Source organism: Varanus komodoensis, unplaced genomic scaffold (genome assembly GCF_004798865.1).
Source record: "Varanus komodoensis strain SLA01 unplaced genomic scaffold, ASM479886v1 scaffold4, whole genome shotgun sequence".
NCBI classification, from domain to species: Eukaryota; Metazoa; Chordata; class Lepidosauria; order Squamata; family Varanidae; genus Varanus; species Varanus komodoensis.
Genome location: NW_025335941.1, coordinates 45,023,845 through 45,042,199, shown reverse-complemented (window position 1 = coordinate 45,042,199; position 18,355 = coordinate 45,023,845). Strand labels below are relative to the sequence as shown.

Sequence of the window (18,355 nt, the reverse complement as noted above, 5' to 3'; positions counted from 1 at the left end):
TTTTTGCAATAACTCTTTCGGGTTTCTAACTGGTCGCATGGGGTGACTTGTACGCATTAGATGGCTCCAAAACTAAACAGAGCTGAGATGGGTTTATCTTGCTGTGTTGGGAGAAATGAGGTCAGTGAATTCCTTGAGATTTGAAGCTTTGTGATAAAAATCTATTTCTTCTCAGCTGTGTGAAATGCAAACTCATAGATTTGCAGCCTCAGTTGAAACTTCTACATCACTGTGCTTGAAGGATTAAGTCCTTCCAGTTGGAATAGCGTTGTTTCTGTTTTTGGTGTAAATGTCACTGCATGTCTGTGTAATTTCCATTGCAGGAACCACTAATCAGATTATGCAAAGACAATGCCACTGCTTGGTTGTTCCCCCACATATGTTCCCCACTGAATACTGGTAGAAAATCAAGAGTGTGGAGGCCAACCTAGTCTCCCCCATCAGAGTTTCAGAGATTGTGACATGAAGATATGGGGGGAATTCTCCCCCATGTTCGGAAGCTATGGGAAGACACAGCTTCCCCCACTACAAATGTTGAAAGTTCTTGAAGAAAATTTTACAAAGATGCCCTCTTTTTCTAGAGCGGTCATAAAAGAAAAGAGTCATCTCAGGAATGTTATCAGCAGACAGAGTTTCCTGATAAATTCCAGCCCTAACTTAACTATTGAGGCCTCTGACTTTGCAAGTCCTCCAGCTGTGGTCATTCTGACACAAAGCTGTCTGAGCTTATTAAGTGGATGTGCCAGGGATGGGAGGCATGCTGAAAGCTTCTGCATGTTCCCTGTGAGGCAAATCGTTGTATTCTTTTGACCTGGTGCACATCTGCTTTTCCCACCAACCACAAGTGACCATCCTGCCCGTAGCAGCCTCTCCATTCCTTTCTATGTTGAGCACCCTAACCGCAGTATTCAAAGGTGAGTGCTGTTGTATATGCAGCCAAAGTAGCACCATCCATGAGCAAGAGGGAGGTATTGGCAGGTCTGAGGAACACCAGGTTTTGCAGAATGCAAATGCTAACAGGGTGCTATGAAAACTGAACTATTTCATGGCCCCAGAATGTTGTATGACACTTGGGGTAGAATGGAGAACTTGGTGGGGGGCGGGATAGGCAAAGCACTGGCTCTTGACATGGCTGTGCTGGGTTAAATATTCTAGAGGAAAATCTGAAACAGCCCTGAGGAGAACATGGGTGATTGTTGTTGTAGTAAGAAAATGACAAACTATCCACCATATGGGCTTCAAACTAACCCGTTCACTGAGCGTGGGTTCCCTTACAGAAAACAGTGAAAATTGTACCTGATTCCATTCCAAGGTAGGCAAGCCAGTGGCAACAACCCATCTGCTTGCTTGTAGGCTGCTACTTTTGCTCAGAGGTGTTGTCATTGCCGAGCTCCCTTTCTCTTTTTCTTTTGTCAGTTTTTATACTGACAGTATCAGAAGCTGCCACCCTTGCCTGGGTAACAAGTGCTTCCTTAAGAAAGGGAAAAGTATGTCACCTAAAAACAGAGATGTTACATTGTCATAGTGATATCTTTCATGAGGGAATGAGAAAGTCTTTGAAGACAATTTTTGTGAGTTGATGGAGCTGTCACTTGTTACGGAAAGGATTGCAGGATGGATCTGTGGCAGAGCTGATCTTAAAATACGAATGCATTGATGGTTTAAGTTCTACTCTAGGATAATAAGCTAAGAAATAAGTGTCTTAAAAAGCATCTCTTAGAAATCCCAGAGTTGGGTTTCTGAAGCAATTCTTTCCAGATGCTATCTCTGTGAAATTACCTGCAGCATTGACAGCCTGGGAAATCCTTTTGTTCTTTTTACATTCGGAGATGCATCAGCTTCATTCTTCATCTCAAAGGACAGCTTGCAAATCACTATCACTGGGCAGCAGCTTTGATATGAAGGAAGATCTCTTGATGAAAGGAAGTTTGGGACTCCTTTGGCCAGGGAGCAGGGAAGTTTTATCTCTGCTGCTCACTGTACTGTAGTTCCTTGTGCGGTTTGTGAATGGAGGGTTGGGACTTCTTTCTTCTGGACTAGGGTGGTTATGTGCACTATTTCACAAAGGACAAACATCTGTTGGAAGGGCTGTCATAGAAGACTTGTCACTCTGAAGACATCCTCTCCATGAAGTGCTCTCCAGTCCTAGTCTGGTTTCAGAATGAAAGGCCATAAGAATAGAGCAGGAAAAGGAAAGGAGTCCTTTTTACTGTAGATTTTACTCCACTAGCCGAACGGCAATAGGGGGCGGCCCTTATCTCTGTTTCTATGGCCATGAGCCAGTGCTGCCTGAAGAACAGAGCAGGAGGGGCCTTGAAATGCACACTCAACGGTTAGTGCCTGAGTAGCAAATAGAGCGGCAAGGAGGTCACTTGGTCAAAGTCTTCTGCGCTATGGTGAGAGGCACTGCATTTCTACTTAAACTGTAGTAAGGATTTCTAAACATGCATTTATATATCTCTATTAGCATGTGCACAATTTATGCAGATCTTTTGAATAAGCCGTTAAGGGTATTATGTTCACAAAACAGCTGCGACCTGATCTGATGATCTGCCTGTATTTTGGGACTCTCCTTGGAGGTGTGTTTATGGAGGTGATGACGAGGAAGACGTGCACATCAAAATTTGCCACTGCACCACTGCATGCAGGATTGATTTATTTAATTTATTTATTTTTCGGTTTCTATCCTGCCTTTTTCCTACAAAGGGCTCAAGGCAGCTTACGTCATTCTCCTCCTCCATCTTATCCCCACAACAACCACCCTGTGAGGTAGGTTGGGCTGAGAGTCTGTGACGGGCCCAAAGCCACCCAGTTGGCTCCATGGCCGAGCGGGGACTCGAACCCAGATCCTCTGAGTCCCAGGCCCAGGCTCTTCACCACTACGCCACTTTCTCCTCCTGTCTCCCCCATGAAATTACACTTTGTTTCAGTAGACAATTGTCTCTTTAAAGGAAAGCAAATGAAAGAAAGGACTTGCACTGAATTTCTTGGTAGGAAAAAGCAAGTCCCAGGTGCCCTATGGCATCAAAAAGCTGTGTCTGTACATATACAGTAACTGATTACAGCCTTGGGTATTCTTTATTGCTTCTTGCAGGATACCCAAAACAAAGGTCATCTGTTCCAAGGAATGGATTTTCTCCAAAGCCAGATCTGCAGACTCGAGAAGCTGAGCGGCAGTTTATCCAGCAAATGAAGGAAAAGTGTAACGAACAGGCCAGGAAACTCAGCTGTATGCAAGAGGAACTTAAGAGGACAAGCTACGGCTTTGATGTCTTTGTTATAACAACCCAGTATTTCTTTCAGAAGGTAAGGTCTCATTGCATTCCATGCTCCCAGTGTTCTTAGTGGTAATTTTCTTATTGAATCATGAAATTTTATTAATAGAATAAAGATCACTAAAGAAACAAAAGAATTCACTCAGTGTAATAGTTTGTCTACAATTGACATGCTTATTCAATGTCTGCAGTAAAAAGACCTTAGGAGGACCTCATTACCTAATGAAAGAGTGAAAATATAATTTATAAATGTATGAAAAAAGAGAGTGTGAGAGTGTGTATTAGTCAGAAGAAATAAATACAGTTGTACTTGTATGGAATTTGATCACAATTAGAAAAAAAACAGGAAATGAATAGAATTCACAGTGCCATGGTATTTTTCTGAAGGCTGGATCTTTGCTTGCTGTACATAATAAGTTTATACTTAAGCATATTCTCACATATTTTATCAACCCAATGCTCTTTAGTTGGTTGCTTTGGAGATTTCCAATGTATTATGCTATTCATGATTTTGCAGCTGCATACAATTGCTTAAGAAGCTGTTTGTGCAGAAATCAGGGTCCATGAGGTTGAAAAGGATGAAGAAGCATAGCTTTAGGAATTAGCAGTGATCTTACATGAGAAAACTCCTGATGGAAATCAGCAACTATTCCCACCAAAGATAAAGTATAAACCAATCTGACGATATACCTTTCAACAATATTCTCTATATGTTTGTTTGTTTGTTTGTTTGTTTAAAACACTTCTATGCCACCCCCCTTGCAACAAAGCCTCGGGGTGGCTCACAACATAAATAAAACATATAAATATATCAATTATACAATTAACATTAAAAATGTTTAATGTATTTGCTGAAACCGTGCAGGAGTAATATGCTGGCATGTAAAGCTGCACAGCATTATCCTCACTTTGGTCAGTGGTCTCTGAAAAATCACAGCCTTTGGGCTGTTGCAGAGGGGAGAGGAAAGATATGTTGATATGGATTTAAAGACTGGGCTGCATAAGTCCTATACTTTATGGTCTAGAATGGAACGATTTTGAGAAGAATGATATGGGAAACTGCACCTCTCTAGCTCCAATGTTTCATCTTCCAACCCTGTCTCCAGTACAAAGTGGGTGAATAGAAGAGTCTGAAGAATGCACTTTCAGTGTGAATTGGGACACACTGGGTGCATGCCCGTCCTACAGAAATCTTGCTAGAATTTGTGTGGAAATGTGTTAATGGTTGCCTTACTTAAAGCAGCCAAAATTGAGAGATTACAGCAGTGTCTTAAAACCTGTGTCTGCACTCTGTTTTCATCACTTGCTATAAGCATAAGGTTTTATGGCCCTAAAATGTACACCACAGTGTAGAGATAATAGGCAAATGAACAAGGTACTGTGCACTTTGTCTGTGTGAGAATAGTATCAAAATGTAGCATATTCTGTTGATAGCTAAACATTTTGCATATTCCCTGCAATCATTTTGCATATTCCCTGTTAAGTTGTGTATGTTCACCACACTGTGAAGTGAAAGTGCACGTTGGGCAGCTTTTGTGCACACTTCCAGTCATTTAATATTAGCCACAATGCCTGTCCATTCTCTCATTCTCTCTCTCTGTCCCCCCTCCACCACCACCACCCCACCAATAGAGGGAGAGAAAGGGAAAGAACCAGCATACAAAATGGTAGTGAAAAATTGTTTCAGTTCAATCAGCATAAGGATTGATCCAAAAGCCAGATATACTTTGAAGTAAATAATCTTCTAAGGCAATCAGTACTGATGCTCAGACTGTTTCTTCTCTCAGGATGATACCACCTAAAGATCCTTCTCTTGAAGACTGCAAGTGTGTCCATGATCTTGTCACACTTAGCATCTGCTGCTGCCTTTGATAATTTGCACATTTAAGCTATTGACTATCTTTCACTATTCCTACACAGGATACGCTTCCATGGCAATGCCAACATATAGACAGTGGTGAATGGCAATTGTTTTTCAGTGCTTTGTGGTGGTCTGTGATTTTGCTGCAAAATCTATGCTGCAAAGCCACCTTGCTCATTGCTTCCCGGTGTTGTGAGTAGTACTAGTTGGCATGATAGGATCCACCAGAAAACCCATTGACCAGCTAATACTATTGAAATCACATTAGAAATTCCTTATGCTAGTGTAATGTATTTTCTGTTAGCACTACTGTCCAGTAGGATATTGCCCAGTGAAAATGAGCATATATGAGTAGAATTCAAATTGTGTCACTTGTCAAACATTTCTCAGGTATGGCCTTCTTATTTGACAAACCTAGGGCAACACTGCTGATTCAACAGTTGATGGAAAGAGTTTTCCTATCCCGGTACTCCTTGGTTATGCTTTACTGATGTGCAAGAACTGAGAACAGGAAAACAATTGTGAATGCATTGTTAATTGAGGCAGGCAAGAAAGTGCCAGACAACTGTCAAGGAATATCAGCCAGGTCCAATGAGCTCAGCCAAGAATAGTTCCTAGCCTGTTCCACACAGGCACAGGTAACATCAAATCACTGGGGAAAATGCTAGAACTCCAGATCCCAATTAAAGTAATTGAGAACAGGTGAAGGGGGACACTTCAGCAAGATATTCAAGATCAGGTAGGACTAGAAAGAAGCAGCCACCACATTTGGGTACCCCAAGATCCATTTATCAGTCTTAAGTGGGTGTTTAAATAGCTTAACTAAACACATCCAAATGATTAATGCTGATTCTGTCAATGCATAGTCATCATATCAACGTATACAATCGTTCAGCCAATGATGTATTGAGCTAAAAAAGAATAAAATCAGTCATGTAAATTAATGTTCCACAGTAGCACAATCACACAAAGAGGCAGGATTCAGATTACACATACAACCTTCGTTTGTCACTTCCTGTGGCAGCCACTAATAAGTAGCATGCCAACTTTCTGTTTGCATTTGATCTTTGGTTGTGGTATAAATACTTCAAGAAAGGGAAAACCAGTGAAACGTTTGTAACATTAATGACTGCTAACATTTTGAGTGATCTCTATTTATAGGTGATTGTCTAGTCAAATAACAAGAGGCTTTTACTATTATTCATAAAAACTTAGAGATTGTGGGGAAGTGAAAGCCATATTTCACACAGGCAGCTATTTATAAAAGGATGGATTATCAGGTTCATAGATTATCAGCTGTCTGTTATTTAATTATTAATGGTGTTATTAATTAGAAGAGTAATTAGCAAGGGCCAGACTCTAATCCTGGATATGACTATATAGTGCCTATTGGCTGGGTGGGGAAACACTTTGTGAACTGTCCTTGGTACTGAGCAGGGCTTGATGTGATGGTAAACTTGATGAGATAAATGAATGACTCACTAACATTAAAATACACAGATCATTTCATGTAGTAAGACACCTGGAAATTTCTAATATCAGTTACTGCCAACTGGGGAAAGTTAAATTAACCTATAATCAATGAAGAAAATTTTCTGGCCTTGTGTCAAGAAACAAAATTAAACATGCAGTTGAAATACGTGCATTAGAAGTGGTAACAGTGACATCTACTGGGGGTAATATAAAATGACATCGTAGGTAAACGAAAGAAGGCATTGCTTATGTTGAGTCTAAGAGGAAAAGAGGATTGTGTTCAGTTGGTTTGTTTTAATTGATTTAGACTAGACAGAAAAGATAGCTCATATCCTGGCCCATTCAATCTCTTCTCCACCAACCAAAATACCCTCTCTCCCCCAAGTTTGCACTTTGAACAAAGCGTTCTCTCCACCTTCCAGTTCAGATTCAGTTGTGGCTGCCCACAACCTTGAGCAAGTGCTGGCAATGGTGCTTTGGTATATAATCTGAATGAATGGAAATACTGACATTTCACTCCCAGCATTTTTTAACTTTAGCTATGGGCCAAGCAGTCCAAATTTAACAAACAGTGCAAGGGTCCAGAGATAGTCATGCTGCACATAGTCCCAGCTGAGTATGTGCAGAATCTCTCTTGCATGCCCACTGCTTCCAGACAAAGCATGGCCCTCACTCATTCATAGAACTGTAGGGATGGGGAGAAATTCATTTGGCTCTCACTTACCTAATTGATTTCTCATATAACGCCGGTCCCCTATCAACTACGCTGGCTGCCAATTGAAGTCCGGGCCCAAATTAAGGTATTGGTGTTGACCTATAAAGCCCTAAATGACTTGGAACCAGGATACCTGAAGGACCGTCTTCTTCCTTGTACACCCTCCTGCCCCTTAAGATCTACAGCAGAGGCCCTGCTCCAGGAACCCTCCTTGAAGGAGGTTATGAGGGTGAATACCCAGAGGAGGGCCTTCTCTGTGGTGGCACCCTGACTGTGGAATACACTCCCCAGAGAGGTTTGCCTGGCACCAATGTTATATTCTTCTTGGTGCCAGGCAAAAACCATTTTATTTGCCCATTATTTTAAATTTTAATTATTTTAATTAGGTTTTAACATTGTCATGCTCATTATTGTACTTTGTTCTGATTTATTTATTGTTGTAAGCTGTCCTGGGATGTTTCATAAAGGACAGGATATAAATATTGTTAATAAATAAATAAATAAATAAATGTGCACTTACAAACCAATACATGAACTGAAAATCATTTCTCCTTTGCTCTTTATGGCCAAAAATTACATAGATAAGTATATATATTAGGAAAACACACACATAAAAATGGATGTATTAGTGCAAACATTATAAATGCAGTATATTAGGAAAATTGCTGGCAAAAATATGTGCACAGAGGGGATATATGCACATAAAAATGTGTATGAATTTTCATGCAAACTTAAAAGAAAAATCCTCAAAGTTAGAGAGCAATTGAGCTTAGAACAGAAAGAGATAAGCTGAGAGAACTTGCAATGCACCAAGTCATTCATCCTTGGTCCAGATGTCATGGTCTTCCATTTGTAACTTTCCCACGTTTTCACGTTGCTTCTTCTCTCCTACTGCAAAAAGTCTGTTAAAAAGAAAAAGGTAGAATAACTACCCCATGTTTTCTCATTGGTAGTGTTAGGAACCCACTTTCTGAAAGTATCCTTGGGCTTTTACATCTCAGAAAACATACAAACGATCAGGCTGCAAATGTCTCTCCGTTGGATTTTCTGAAGCTGGCATGTATAGATTGGGCCTGCAGGCCCCCCCTGCTGTGTACGGACAGTTGTTGTTGCTGGCATGGCAGGCATTAAATAAGTGACATGGCTCCCGTTCAAAGCAATGTCAAAATCCTACAGTGCAGAGGTTTCTGTACATATGTAAGCCAGAGGCTTAGAGATACAGCGAGACCTAAAACCTTGTACCCTTTAACAATGCAGAGGGAGTAAGGAGATGGGTGTGAGATGAAGGTGACTATAAGGAGTAAGACATATTACTCCTATATTTCCTTATATATGTCCCTTTGCTCTTCACATCTGAATACCTGCTGGTCAATTTCAAATTGGAGATAATTAGCCTTCAATTAGCACTTATTACATCTCCCTGTTTTTACCTTTTTCACATGCAAACTTAGGAAAGGCTAATATGTTTGGCCATTGGACTGAATTCAGGCATTCCTCTACTGGCCAGTGAAGAAAAAGAGAGAAAGACATTTCTTCTAGGGAGAGACTTCCTGTATCTGAACTGAGGGGTAGACTGGTCCTTCTCTTTATTTCTCATTGGGTCTTATATAATCTAGGCATTGAGGAAAGCTAAACGGCTGCTTCGTAGTCTGAAAAAAAAAATGTTATTTCATGGGTTAAATCACTGACAGGGCTTGTCCGAATGTTGAATGTTTAGTTGCAAAGTCATGCCCGACCCATCACGACCCCACAGACAACATTCCTCCAGGCCTTCCTGTCCTCCACCATCTCCCGGAGTCCACCCAACCTCACACCAACTGCTTCAGTGACTCCATCCAGCCACCTCATCCTTTGCTGTCCCCTTCTTCTTTTGCCATCTATTGTTCCCAGCATTAGACTCTTCTCCAGGGACTCCTTCCTTCTCATTAGGTGGCCAAAGTATTTGAGTTTCATCTTCAGTATCTGGCCTTCTAAAGAGCAGTTGGGGTTGATTTCCTAAGAGCTTGTCTACTGGGAAGTAAATCCTGTGGTGCCCAAAGGGGCTGTTTATTGTCCAACCCAGAGTTTCCAAAATGGAACAATCATGGGAACAATTTGACATTTCTTACTGGAAAGATCAGATCTATAGCAGCCAAGTCTGCTATAATTTCCCCAGCAATGGGTTGTCAGCCCACTGGATTAGCTAAAGGGAAGGGTGGAGGTGAGAGTTTCTGTTAGGTAATTCTATTGCTCTAGGCTGGAGATGAATAGGAACCATGGAAGATGAAAGAGGAGTATAGAATCTAGGGAAACTGAGGACAAAACTGTAGGAAGGAAGTGATGGTTCCAGGCTTGTGAACACGACATGTGATTTCTGGGTTGGTGGGGAACAAATGGAAAATACAGTGCTTCAAAGTCAGGGACATGATTTCATAGTCTGAGCAAGTATCAGACTAATCCACAGGTGTGGAACTGCTGGTCTGTCAGGCAAAGCCACCCTTCTGGGGTTCAGCAAAAGGCCACGCTCCCGCCTCCTGGTCCCATTCCCTTTCCCCAGTTGCCACTGGTTACAAAGGTTTCATTACTTTTTCTGGCAGTAAGAGATTTAACCTTAAGCATGCTGGGATTTGGGGGATTTTGCCTTTGGCCCAGCCTACCACTGCCATGCAGCTTGTGAAGGCTGCCCTGAAATTGAATTCACTTGGACTAAAAGAGACGTTAAACCCCTCATCTAGCCTGTGGCAATTATATTTGTTGTGCATATTGATTACTACACATATAACATCCAGGGACTTTGCTTGCCCTAGTTTGGTTTTTGAGATTGGAATTTTGAAAAATGATGTTGCTAAACAAATATCACTCTTTTTAAGGAAGGATTTTTGGAGGGAGTGAGAAATAATTACATAAGCAACTGTCTGACACCCCCAAACTTCAGCTTGCAACCATTTAAGAAATATTGCACTCCAGGTGGTATGCATAGTGGGTCCTGAGGTTATTAAAGCTGGAAATTTGTTTTTCTCTTTGGTTTGGGTGTGCAATATACTGATTCAAAATGTAGTACTGCTCTTCAGTTAAAAATGTTGCTGCTGTTCAGATTGCCCAAGGTTCAATTTGGATGCCAGGAAGTACTTCCTGACAGTCAGGACCCCGAGGGTATTGAATGGGCTTCCACGGGAGGTCGTTGAGGCCCCATTGGTGCAGGTGTTCAAAGATAGGCTGGACATGCACATGGTGGGCATGTTGTGAGCGGAGCCGGCTGGAGCCGGGGGTCAGACTAGATGCGCCAGGGGTCCCTTCTGACTCACTCAGTTTTTATGTCTGCAGCTTTTAAGACATAATAAGCAGCTTTCTGATTTCAGAATACACTGATAAAGTAGAGAATACTCTAACGATAATTAAACGTATTTGAATACCATAGGAGTAGGTACCCAGTGTAAGTACATCACAGTGTGGACCTAATGAATGGATGAGATTTAGATTATTCCTGGCTATTTCCTCATCACAATTTGCCTTTTCTTCTCCAGATGTTTGCAAGCTCACTGCAACTCAAGCTCCAACTTTTGAGAACTGCTTGTTCTCTCTCTCTTCCTTTCTCTCTCTCCCTCACTCTCTGTGGCATCTTTGCTTTTTGTGTGGGAAACTGTTAAGGGAATTCGATACTGATCAAAATTTGGGCAGGGATGTTGCAAGTAAATAAATGTGAAATGCAGAAGGGCCTCTGCATCGTCAGTCATGACTGAGCACATTGTAGTTTGTCTAAAGCAGCAGCAACACCAAATGAGAATGGAGGAGGAAGTGCTGCAGAATGCCAGTGGGGGTTGTCCCTCTCCTGCCCCCCACGCAGGCCTACTTCCAGTTCTATGTGTGGGGGAGAAGGTGGATTATGCCCTTTGTTTGCATTTGGGACCAAAACCCAATTGACATAGCATGCTAAATTTCTCATTGACTTCAGGGGGAGTTCCGTTCTTTCAGCAATAAAGTTATAGTGATCCATGGATATGATGATGCTTAGATGGTGAAAACTAACTTCCTTGCACCCTCTTCCCCATAGCAGCCCTTTGCGGCCCCTGAAAATGCTATACAGAGATTGATAGCATGCTGTTGAATGGGGGAGCAGTAATGCAAGGATAACCCTAAAATCACCTTCTAGGAGTGGAGCCCTTCCATTCGAGATCCAACTCATGTCTGTGTAAATAAATCAAACTACCCCACTCTTATATTTAACTCCTATGCATGAGTCACACTCCAATACATTAAAGAACATTTAGAAACACAGCTCTGGACCCCTATTGCACAGTTCCTATATGATCTTCAAGTAATCTCTTCACTGGAGGAAAATGAAAACCTATATCCACACAAACCACTTGATTGGTTTCTTTCTTCACTATAGATTAAGCTATTTGGTATTTGAAATGTTACTACTTAGCATTCTATTTCCTGCTGCAGTTTACTGAGCTGAAATAACATTACCATGTTTAATTCAATTACAGAGAAATGAAATTAGAGGTTGCCTGCCTTGCAATGTGATTATGGTCTGGTATTGGAGATCTAGTCATGTTAGGCATGACAAAGCAGGTATTCTGAACAGCTTAGCTTGTAATAGACAGCTCGAGGAACCACACTGAAACAAAAAGGACCACAGTTCAGGGGGAGCACACAAAAAGGACCACAGCTCAGCTCAGCACAGGTGTTGGCAGCGCCTCCCTGTCCCACCCCTCCTGACTGCACAGATTGCAGAAGGGAGAGGTGGCAGTGGGGAGGGCGCAGCACCAGCTGTGCCATGCCTGGCCTGGCAGCCACCAAGGACCAGTGCTGTAACAAGAAGATGTCCTTAAACACCACTTCCCCACATTCAAGGCCAGTGGCCCACTCATGCTACTAACAAGGTTGCAGATGGGATGTTTGCTATGTGAAATAACAGGGGAGAGTTGCATTTGTCATAGGAAGTGATTTTCAGCTTCATTGCTTGGCAGTTATTTATTTATTTGCATGTATTTATGGGCCATCTATAATTGCCGAGGCCTTCCATCCTGTTCTCTCTGGTCCAAGTCTAGCTTTCTCTCCGTTACTCCATAGAGGCCATCCTGTTGGAAGACACTAGTGGAGCAGCTAGACAATGTTAGACGTGGGACTTGATAAGAGCCCTGGCCTTATCAGGGCAGGGGGGCATGTACTAACCCAGCCAGCTGTCTCCAGATTATAAAATGCTTTAAAAATAAACAAGTATAATGTGGCAACCAGAACTGGACCCTGTTAGGCTTGTCATGGCCATGTCAGCCCAGATGCTGACACCAAGCGTCTGTACCTTCTTGGGTGATCCTTTACGCATATGCCGCGGCCTGTACAGACCTGGACTTGGTTGCCTACGTCCAGCCACAGCGACACCACTGGGAGGCACTGCCATTTTTTCAGATTTGTTTCTTTCTGCTTCTCGTTCTTTATTAGCATTTCATTCTCAGGTCAACATTGTCAAAGTATGTCAAAGATTGCTGAAGGATAAGGACCTGACCTAAAAGTCAGGAATCCATCTACATGATATTGCAAAAGTTGCTGAAACATCATGCTGGGTATTTTCATTGTACAGGAGTGGTTGTGATAGGCATGTGGAATTAAGCCAGATTTATAATTTGATATGCCGAAGCCCCCTACAGCTGGTGTCACAGATGATACCATTGTTCTTGGAAAGGAAATTGAGGTCACCTGCATTATTCAAATTAGATGACACTTTCAGAATGGCCTTTTATAAATGTTCCTGCAGTTGGCTAGACATTTTTGTCCGGCACTCTAAATTATAGTGCTTTTATATATAATAGTAGCAGCATGTGAAGTGGATGATTTTCCCCACATCATTCTGCCATGAGATACCCATCTTTCCTGCAATAACTTTATTGTTCGTTGACATATAGCTTTAGGTTTAACTCTCCAGGTCACTGGTGGAGTTGGTTACTGCATAAAAAGAGTCTTTTGAAAAAAATGTTTGATTTGTAAGATTTTGGATTTCAAAAATTTTGGATTAAATACATGTTTTGAGATACAATCCACCAAACATTGTTCCCAAAGTACACACAGCTCGTTCAATGAAGCATGGCACCTTGTGGAAGTGAATTCCATAGTTAAACTATGCCATGTGTGAAGAAGAGCTTCCATTAACATGTTCGGAATCTACCACCAATCAGTTGCATGGGAAGATCCCGAGTTCTAGTGTTACATGAGAGCAAGGAAAATGTCTGCTGCACTTTTCTCAAGTCTACCGCATCCTTTTTATGTGAAGTGATCAGAACTGTACACAATATTCCAAGTCTGGTTGTGGTGTTCTAGCTAGGTCCTTAGATCATCCCAGTTTTTAGGGCTGCGACTTCCCTCCTGCACTACAATTTACCACATTCAGCAGGGTCTCCTAACTATTTGTGCTATTTTCAGAGAGCTGGAAGGACTGCCATGGGGAGATGGGTCAAGGAAGTCACTTCTGGCAGTGCACTTGATCCACTGTATATCTGGATCCATTGATCTATTGTATATCTGGATCCAACCCTTTGTTTGTGGAGTGATAATTTTCCACAGCCATGGTGGCAGTAGAGCAGGAAAGCTATTGATGAAGAATCAACCTTTATTTAAAAATTCCATCTGCCATGACAGAGAAGTCCAAAGGGGAAACAAAGGTTCTGAAAAATTGTTGTAATGATTGGGAGTTACCTCAAAAGAGTGTCGAATAATTCTACAGCTACACTGGGAGCTCTAGGTGAGAGAGAAGTGGTGAGCCAGCCACCCAGAGCTCAGAGAAAACCCCAAATGGGAAGCAGGACTTTGAAAATATATTATCCTGCTAATGAAAAGTTGCAGGCCAGAGTGCTTGATAATGTACTGGCCAATCTTGAACAAAGGAATTTCAAAAAGAGGTATCAAGGTGATATTGCCAAAGCACAATTCTTCAAGAGATGCAATTCTATTTCCTGTGGTTTGAATAAGGGCAAAGGTTTCCTTCTTTTTTTTAATCAAATGTATTAATCAACTCAGATTTGCAATGATATCTGTGTGGTCACCTAACAATGTTTTTGAATGGCGATTATTAAAGCAATCACCTTTGTCTGTTCTTTTGCATGTTGGTTCCCTCTGACAGCACAGCTGCTCTCTCCTCCAACCTCCCAGCACATGTATATAAAACTGCCAATTTGAGATTAACACCCCTTCATGACTTCATATATCTGATGTAGAGGACAGTATCCAATAAGGGCTAATAACTGTATTAGTCTTTATGGTGCCACAACTCTTTGTTCTTTCCAATAATAAGCTGGAAATTGTACCTGAAACTGAAAGAAGAGAATGTGACATAAAGGCTGAATGAGAACCACACCACATGATAGAAAGACCAAATGAGAGAGAGAAACTTTAAAGAATTCAAAGGAATGGAATACCATATAAACTGCATAATGTACAAAATAAAAAATGATCTAATCTTCAGAAAGAAATAAAAATTTACCTGGGTGTGAGAGAGGAGAGGGAGAGATGAGTAGGGGGCACAACACAACAAGGCATGTTGGTTTTATACCATTGTTGGTCTGTCATGACATCCAACTCTCGCTGTGGTCTTTCAGCATGGTAGGCTTGGTTTTTAGAAACCACTAACAGCAACCTTGCTCTGTTCTGTCATTTCCTGGTCCCATGGTGGCTTGTTGTGTCATTCGAACCCAGAAAACACCACTCATTGTGGTACCGAGGCCAGCACCAGAGAGCCACGTGGCAAGGCTGGTTCATTGGGCCACTTCCTAGGTAGCGGTCAGAGAGTGCCACTGCCGGAGCTATCCGTGCTCAGCCCATCTCCTGCCCTGAAGATCTTCTTGGTGGCAGGAATGGGGAATCAGCTGTTCAGCATGGGGAAAGCAGAGTACTGCTTAGCCAATTCCCCCACTGCCTGTCTTGGGTCCCCCTGGGGGAAGTCTCTCCCACAAGACTGGGAAGGGTGAGAATCACGGGGGCAGTAGTGCCTGGTTAGGGGATTCCCCCTCTGCCACCCCCTCAGGATTGCAGGATTCTTTCCAGGGAAGGGTAAAATAATAAAAATAGCAAGCAGTGTGAAATTCAACCATCACCACAGCAATTACAACTTTGATGCCTTGTTGGCACCTTTTCTCCTTTCCTTCTGAATTGTGTCTGGTTGTTGTTTTTGTTTGTTTGTTGGATTTATATCCCACCGCATTAGCCAGGAGGGCTCTCCTGATTGTTGCGCTACTATCCTTAAGACCAGAAATAAATATCAAGTTTGCAGCCCTCCATTCTCTCTCACACTTGGAAGCCTTGCAGTAAAATCCTCTGGTCATCCCCATAGGAGAAGGGAACTCCGGTAGGAAAAGTTGGAGTTGCTGACTGACACTGAGCGACAGCTCAGGCAGCTACCAGCCTTCATTTATCCTTCTCCAACCCCTCTCTCTTTGACTGTTCCACTAGGTTCCTTCTGAACAGATCTTTACAAAAGCCGCTCCAATATTTTTAAACTGCTGCAAGTCCCTCTGCTAAAGTGAGCTTTCACTAAAAAATGGAGTATTTCATTTTTTATACTTCAGTGGAGAATTCTACACTCATACTTTCAAATCATCAAATAAGAGGGCAAAAAAGGATGCAATTTTAGACATAATTATAATTTAAAGAGAAATACAATACAGCTCACTAGAACACAGAGGACAGGTGGCCTGGGTATCTTCCTCAGGCTGCTCCACAGGTACTTCATGACCCAGTTTTTCCTTCTGGTTCTTTCTCTTTGAATTGGACTGGGGCCAACCAGCCCTTCAAATAGAAGGCACTTGCAAAACAGAGAACTGTCCCCTGCAAAAAAGAACACATGGCCATCTTATCACCTACTTAACTGGGCATAGTCCCAAATGAATTCAGTGGGACTAACATCTGAATAGGTGTGTATAGGATTGTTTTTCTAGTGTGCATGTTTTTAAAAATAAGGGATATGCCTGCTGAGTACAGAGCATTGAATATGAATTTAAATGTGTGGAACTGGGCTGGCTGAAGTGTTTTTCTCCACATCTTCTCTATGGTAGCCCCCACAGTCCCTGTAAATGCTCTTCAGAAGGTCAGGGAATATTTCTGAATGGCGCAAGCTGCAGTGTGGAGGATCCAGACTGCCGGCCAACACCACCTTCCATGAATAGAGCCCTTCCATTCACCAGAGGCAAATCTGGGATCCAATCCAGAGAATGTAAGCCAAACAAAAATATTTTTAAACTTTGTGGGGTGAATTCAGACCTAATCAGGCTTAGTGTAAATTCCGTAGGCTTAAGTTATTCAAAGGGAATTAAACCAATTCATGGAGGATAAGGCTATTGGTGGCCACTGCTTGTGATTAATTCTTCTAGGATGAGAAGCAATATGCCTTTGGGTCCATGTTGTGCTTGTGGGCCTCCTATAGGCAGCTGGTTGGCCACTATCTGAAAAGAATGATAAATGAGAGAAGGCGTTGGTTGGATCTAGCATGGTTCTTGCATTCTTATGCAAATGGAACAGTGATCCTTAGTTCTTCCCTGACCCTCATTTTCTATTCCCATGCAGTGCAAAACAAAAAAAAAAAGGTGGCAAATTCAGCAGTTGCCAACTGTTAATGTAGACCTTAGACAACACCTCTTCTCAGAAACAGAAGATAATATATCTGCTTGATCCAAGGTGAAGAACACCTTTTGCCCAAGGTCAGAATTCATGTCAGAGAAGCTCTTGGAGACTGCATGTCAGTGGTAGGTGGAGCAAAAGGGGAAGGAACAAAATACCGAAAGAACCAGCATATTTTAACTTAAAGCTCTAGCCAATTAGGGACCAATAGATTTTGCTCAATATATTCTGTCTGTGTTTCATTGATTGTCAAGTGTCTTTCTTTCCATTGTCTGCTCATTGCCAGAATAAGGTATTTTTAGGATATGCAAGAATTTCATTCCACTTGGACACGCAATACACATCAACCTAGTAAGCATTTGCACTAATGCACGTTTCTGAAAATCTCTACCAAGTATTAAAAAGAAATTGCAAGATTACACATCTTAGGATAAGCAAGGCCACTATGGAATCCATAGGCAGAAGTCAAAGAAATCTGAATTCATTCCAATTCTTTGAAGATTCAATGGATCCATCTTCAAGATCCAGTTACTAAGCCTTAAGAGAGCCATTGAAACCATTTAGAATGGGAAAAAAAACTTTTTTTATTTAAACAAGATTTTGGTTAATTTATTTTAATTTAATGCTTTTATATTTTGTTATGGATACTTTATCTTAATTTAATTTTGATTAATCTATTGGTTGCATTCATTGGTATATGTGAGTATATTTTATTATGAAGTGTTATCTATTATTTATTTTACCATTTTATTTGATTAATAACTGATTTATTGTAATTTATGTATGTTTCTATGCTTGTCTAGCACTGTAAACCACCCAGAGAACCTTCAGGTTATGGGGCAGCATAGAAATGGGAATAAATAATAAAAGTCAGGAAACCACCAAATGGCCAGCAGTGAAGGAAGAGCAACAAGGCCATGAAAAATGGGTGTGGCCTTCCTCAGAGTGCTGAATTTAGTCCACAGGTCTTAAATTCTGCCCCTCTGGGCTAGATTACGCACATGTCCATGTGTCATTCAAACAAAAATTGCATATGTTGTACGTCATGCAAATAAGGTATGCACATCATTTTAAATGCATTAAAATCCAAAAGTCACGCTCAGAATCCCTTGTGAAAATTCCCATGATCCTAATCCAATTCAGCAAGTGAATCTTTACTCTAGCGACCAATGGTGCCTCAGTTTCCGAGGAACTCTGTTTGCTCGAGGCACCATATGTTGGCTTGACCTGCGTACAAGTCACCCGGTAAAGCTCTACATGACCTTTTAGAAAATTATTTCTGCCAGTGTCCTGAATCCAGTTTTGCAGGGTGAAACGCGTGACGTTACTTTAGACAGTTAATTTTCACAATCTGACATTTGTTTTGAATATATCAGTGCTTTAGCCTGTCAGTGGAGCCTGGGGGAGTGAGAGTAATGGACAGAGGGCAGGTAAAGAGTACAGAAC

The 18,355-nt window shown here is 41.6% G+C and overlaps 1 protein-coding gene across 2 annotated transcripts in view; it reads left to right on the top strand.

The window, feature by feature from the left end:
* MTUS2 (microtubule associated scaffold protein 2) overlaps window positions 1-18,355 on the top strand; it is a 225,935-nt gene that overhangs the window by 164,925 nt on the left and 42,655 nt on the right. For both annotated transcript variants that reach the window (XM_044442748.1, XM_044442747.1), the window contains one exon: window positions 3,095-3,306. In XM_044442748.1, coding sequence (XP_044298683.1) covers window positions 3,095-3,306 — 212 coding nt within the window. The remainder of the gene's footprint in view (window positions 1-3,094; window positions 3,307-18,355) is intronic.